This window comes from Biomphalaria glabrata, chromosome 2, assembly GCF_947242115.1.
Source record: "Biomphalaria glabrata chromosome 2, xgBioGlab47.1, whole genome shotgun sequence".
NCBI classification, from domain to species: Eukaryota; Metazoa; Mollusca; class Gastropoda; family Planorbidae; genus Biomphalaria; species Biomphalaria glabrata.
The window spans coordinates 11,980,907-11,986,988 of NC_074712.1; the positions used below are offsets into that span (position 1 = coordinate 11,980,907).

Consider the following 6,082-nt stretch of genomic DNA (forward strand, 5'->3'; position numbering starts at 1 on the left):
ACTCAAGGCCACTATCATTCACTCTATCTTTCGATGACCTAGTTACTGCTGCGCAATCAAACTCCCGACTCAATTAATATCAACATTCCCAAGAATCAAATCTACAAGAGGATCTTTAAAACAAGCAACCACATATTTCCCAACAATGTAATCTGACTCAATCCTTACACACGCCAGTGGATAATCCCTGACTGTCCCATCGACAAGCTTTAATTTATAGATACCATGATTTATGTCTTTCTCACCAACTAATGAACTTCTAATACCTATAACACTCGAACCAGAATCTTTCAGAACAGACACACTTATCCCATTTACTCTTCCCTTTTCAAACTTCAGCTTACTCACAGACTTATCACGTAATGACTTATCAACATATAAAAAAAAGTTTCTCTCTTACATGGGGAGAAATACTCATCTCCTTTCCCTAAAGTACAATTTCCACAATTTTGAGCATTACGAGGACCACTCAGTCACCTATACCTTACTGGTGGACCTTGATCTCTATTTGTAAAACTGGTACTATTCTGGTACGCCCCATTGCCCCCAGTTCTACTGCTCCTGTAATTAGGAGGACGCTCCCCTGTAACATAACTTTGTCTCTTAAAACTGTTACCACGGATTCTACGACCTCTACCATCAAACTGTCTCTGATAACGCCCTATTGAAACATTTCTACTGGGTCCTTGCCGATTAGAAAACGTCGCAGATGATGTCCTAGGTCCATCATCAACATCAGGAACAGAATTAATCGTGGAAAACGCTGAGGACATTCTGCCGATTTGTGGCCACTCCAATTACAATTAAAGCAAACAACCACGTTTCTTTCAGCAACTGGATTAGTATTCATCACAGGCTTATCACACGCTGCCGCAACATACACACTGTCTTCCTTAGCAAGCGACACCCCCCCACTAGCGACCTTAAACCCTTCAATAACATCAATCATATCATCAACTGTGCCTTTCTTACTTATTATCAGTTGTTTGTACACATCTCCAGACACATTCTCAAGTATTCTATCTTTCACCAGCAACTCTTTCACTTCTTCCACAGTCTTGCCTACTTCAGCCATTTTCAACCAATTGTCCAACGCGTTTCGCAGCTCGGTGACAAAACCCCTAAAATCGTTCTGTCGTGGTTTTACCCGGTGAAACCTCTTGCGGCAGGTTTCCGCGTTTATATCCGCATGTCGGAATAATATAGCCCTCACTTCCTCATAATTTTCATTCAAAAACAGATTGTCCCGCAGCATACAGTTTCTTAGAAAGGTAGTTAGTTTATAGGACAAGAGCAATGGCCATTCCTTTCTATCGATCTTGCATCTTGTTGCGACGGCCTCAAAGTGTGTTAAATATGCCATCAGGTCATCGTCTTCCTTCATTCCCTGTCAAGTTTATCTAAAACATTTCTAGGCCGCACCTCTGCCTGTGTTGCCGTCCCAGCCGCTGTTATTGACTTTTCCTTCATTCTTTCTAGTTCCATCTCCTCTTTCCTCTTGATTTCCTTCCTGGCATCTCTTTTTTTCCACCTCTCGTGTTCCTCACGCTTGGCCTTATCCTCACGTTCAAACTGCTCCTTCTCGCGTTCAAATCTGGACTTTTCTCGTTCAAACTCCTCTTTCTTAGCTTTTTCATAGTCTTCTTTCTGCTCAGCCACATACCTCTCTAACCTTTCACCTTCGTACCCCAGAGAACGACCATCACTTATAAACTGGGCAGTTATTGTCAGCCTAGTTTCCATGGTAAATACAATGTACACTACTTGGCTGTATTATATTTAAATTATATACAATATGGAAACCAAAAAAAATTATACTAATTGTACAAGAGATCAACAAAAACCTAGAGCCTGCGGTTAAATGGCAAAGAAAGAAACCTATCTGTGCAGTATCCCACGTCGGAGGAAAGTGCCTCACTCAGGCCACAGCGTCGTAATATAGTTGCCACAGGACAATCCAACACAATACTAGTAGCCTCAGACTTCAGTAGTTACCAACAGCCACTTTACACTCACGTTCGCTTGTTGCCGGGAGCGAGAAGATACTCGTTCGAAGGTGAAGCACAATATAGAAAACAAGAAAATACAAATGCGTTTTAATCTGGCAATACAATAGTTATATAGTATATAGTACAGTATAGTTATAGTGTTATATCACTTATATCACAAAGGATGTATTTATCTGCTACTTTCGATATACATCGTTGCCAATTGTACACAACTCAATATTAGTACAGTAGATTGTGATGCATTACTATGTAAACAATTATTGTATTGTAGACACTGCTGCTACATAATCAAGTAACTAAAACTTATAAACTGATTGAAATTATAGCTCTGTGACTGGTAGTCACAGCCGGACTCGAGCCCCCAACTGTCAGGGTTATGGTAAGGCCTTAGCTCGTTTGCCCGGACCACTGACATTCAACCAGGCACCTTCGTACTTACAATAAATAAATGACTCACTGCTAACAATGTAAATATTTAATGATATGAATATAAGTATGATGACAAACTAATGGAGTAATGACATTGAATTTGGAATATTCTAATACTGTGAATTTATTAATTAAATAATAATTCTACACCTTGCTGTCCCACAACGTACACATTAATGTTCGAAACCACAACACAACACACTGCTATCTCTAGTCACCATCGTAGACTTCCAATCCCATATTAACTCCCTGTAAAGACAAAGTAAAAACCAACTAGAAAGGTCTAGTAGACTATCACTATGGCATTGAAACAACTGCTAAAGCAGTCATGCCTTAGATACTCACCCTAAACAGGGGAACACAGAAGAATCTCAACAAAAGTTACACCAGCATAACAAAAACACTCCATCAGCTTACAAGCAAGGCAACAAAAAGAAAGTGCGTTCAAAAATTGTGCACTTAATACACATTGGTGCTAGAATGCCATAATCTACACACCGACAATAAGGTGAAGCCGAAATGTATAATATATTCTAATATCTAGACTTATTAATGAGATCTAGGTCTAAAATGACAATTAGGCTTATAAAGATCTAAAAGCATTAGGATAACCAACTTGAGAAAAAACACATCTTTATCCACATTGCACCCTCCCTGACCAAAAATTAAATAGTGTCAGAGTAATTTTAACAACCTGGTCAGGTAGAAATACAAATGTAGGCCTAGCATGGGCGTAGCCATGGGGGGGGGAGGTTCAACCCACTCCCCGCCCCCGAAATGAAATCCCCCCCCCCCTGCAGGGGGTTAGTGTCGGAGTTTTGTTACTGATCTTTTGCTTTAATTCTGCTTATTTTAGGTGAAATTGTAATACTAAACCATCACTTGCCATAGCACAGCCAAGGGAGTTTTGAGTTTAAAACCCCCTATCAGGGGGCATTGAGAAGCTTTGAGTTTGAAAACCCCTACCAGGGGGTTTTAAGTTTAAAACCCGCTATAAGGGGTTTTGAGTTTAAAACCCCATACCAGGGGGTTTAAGTTTGAAAACCCCACCAGGGGGTTTTGAATTTAAATCTCCCTCTTCTATAAAACAAAACAAAAATGCAATAGACAATCCCAAAATTCCAAGAGCACATCTAAGGAAGATTTTGATTTTGAACCCTTCTCCAAAATTTACGATAAACCCCTCTTCAATAAAAAAAAACAACGAATTACACACTCAAAATTGTATGAGCGTAGCCAAAGGAGTTTTGAGTTTAGAACCCCTCCAGTGGGATTTGAAGCTAAAAAATAAATCTTCAAAATAAAAAAAAATTAAAAAATTCGCATTTAAAAAGATATGAGCGTAGCCAAGCCATTTGGGTGTTTTGAGTTTAAATTTCCCTCGAGAGGGGTTTGATGCTTAAAAAATACCTCTTCAATATAAAAAAAGCAAATTACACACTAAAATTCTTTGAGCGTAGCCAAGCCAATAGGGGGTTTTGAGTTTCAACCCCTCTCCTCCAGATGGCTTTTTTAAAAGTTTAAAACCCATCAAGATAGTTTTGAGTTTAAAATCACCTTACAGAGCGTTTTAAGGTTGAAAACCTCTGTTTTCAATATTATTTCTAAAGCAAACTACATTCACCAAATTATATGACCGTAGCTAAATGTGGTTTTCAATTTAAAAAAAAAAAACAACTCCAGATATATTTTAGTTTAAAAAACCCCAACAGATGATTTTGACGATAAAACTTCCCCTTTTGATATAACATCTAAAGCAAAAAAGTAACCTAATTCCAAGATCGTAGTTAAGAGAAGTTACACATGTCTACCAGTGGCTGGGCTACATTAATAAAGTGCTATGAAATTGAAAAGCACTAAATGTGGCTCTACAAAGATGGCTAAGAAGGAGTTTAGGAGTCAGTTATAGAGATCGGGTCTAAATCAAGTAAATCCTATGCCGAAATGGGAGTCGACCCCTTATTAAGACTGTGACAGAGCGTCGCATGAGGTTCTCCAACAAAATGAATTACGCATAATAACAGTTGCGATGACATCATAGTACAACTTGGCTCCACACTTTCATGGAGTTCCTTAGAGCAGGTGGGAAGAGGCTTCAGACATTGCCAGTGACAGCTTTTTGTGGAAACAGCTAGCCAGAAAATGCGCCGAACGGCGCGAAAGGGTCTCAGTAAGTAAGAATAGCACATTAGGTTTATGAATTAAAACTTTAAATAAGCAAAATATGCTCTGTAGGCACCTCAGAATATGCATTTAGTTGGCTTTCAATACCAGAAATAGTGCTTGGCGGCGGGGCTCCGCGCCGCCCTGGGGGAGCTCTAAGCGCTCCTCCAGACAACTTGCTGTCAAGGGCGAGGAGTCTACTATTTTTCAGTAAGAGCCTATTCTAGGGCACAGTAAACGTCTTCAAAAAAAATGTAGCTTTAGAATGTAATAGAGATTAATTATGTAGACACACACACACTTTCATCCATACAAATATATATATATATATATATATATATATATATATATATATATATATATATGTATATATACTTTTTTTTCGGGCCGGGGATGGGGGGGGGGGGGGACCGAGGGGGGGGGGGGGAGAAAAAAATTGCCCCCCCGAAAAAAAATCCTGGCTACGCCCATGATGGTCTAGTGTGTAATCGATGATATTACAAGACTCCCCTGCATTTTTGTTTTCATTGCGCGTTATGTAATAGTGTTTGCTTATTGTCGACAAGAAAATAACATACTGGCATAGTTAGTCAAACAAGTACATAGATCTATGTTTACACTAAAATAGTTACACACCCTCCCTGCCCAATAAGTAAATTGACTGTGTGTCCGACTGATCTTAACGACCTGGTAAGATAGACTAGACATATGTAGGCCTAGTAGTGTACTGTAGTGTGCAGTCCATAATGAAAAGACCACTCCGCATTTGTTTTCCTTGTCTGTTTAATCATGTGTTAGTTGTATGTTGAGTGGTAAGACCAGAAAATAACACATTGGCATGGTTAATCTTGCATGTACTTTACGCTAAAGTAGTTTTACAGGTCAAATGGTTAATAAAAATCCAACAATTTCGTTTCTATTACTTTTGGTTTCTAGAAATGTGAAATTCTAAATCTGTTATTTAATGAGATTTTAAACTTTAGTGGTATCAGTAAGATTTTCCGTTTATAGGCCCTAATAAGTTAATAATATTTTTTTTGAAGTACCATTCTTTTCTAAAGGTTTTAGTATAAGTCAAAAATACAAGCACACATATTTATTTGGAATCTTTTTTTTTCAAATCATATTGTGCATTAACGTTTATGTAAGAAACATCTTCGTTATTACTGATTTTATTATGAATAAATATTTCTACATTGTTCAAAGAATAAGATCGAACCGTAGGCATAGAGTCAGATGATTATAGCTTGGTCTAGATCAAACCCTCCTCCCACCCCGCCAAAAAAAGTTATGAAAGAGGTCGTATAGTTTAGTTTAGTTTAACTGTAATTTAAAATTCATGATAAACTAATAATTTTTTTTACTATTTTAGTTGAAACTTAGTTTTGGTTTAACTTTTTAATTTTAGTTTAGTTTCCATCACTAGTATTAAGTCATTTAATCAATTTTCTGACTCTGATCAATTCTTGAAGAATTTTGCC

General features: G+C 37.9%; 1 protein-coding gene across 1 annotated transcript; it reads right to left on the reverse strand.

Annotated features, from left to right (window-relative positions):
* Positions 1-1,380: 1,380 nt before the first annotated feature.
* On the reverse strand, positions 1,381-1,743 carry LOC106065134 (uncharacterized). The gene has a single exon (XM_013223889.1). The coding sequence runs from the start codon at positions 1,741-1,743 to the stop codon at positions 1,381-1,383; it is 363 nt and encodes a 120-aa protein (XP_013079343.1).
* Positions 1,744-6,082: the final 4,339 nt, after the last annotated feature.

Coding starts and splice junctions, on each gene's coding strand:
- LOC106065134 (XM_013223889.1), bottom strand. CDS start 1,743: ATGGAAACTAGGCTGACAATAACTGCCCAGTTTATAAGTGATGGTCGT.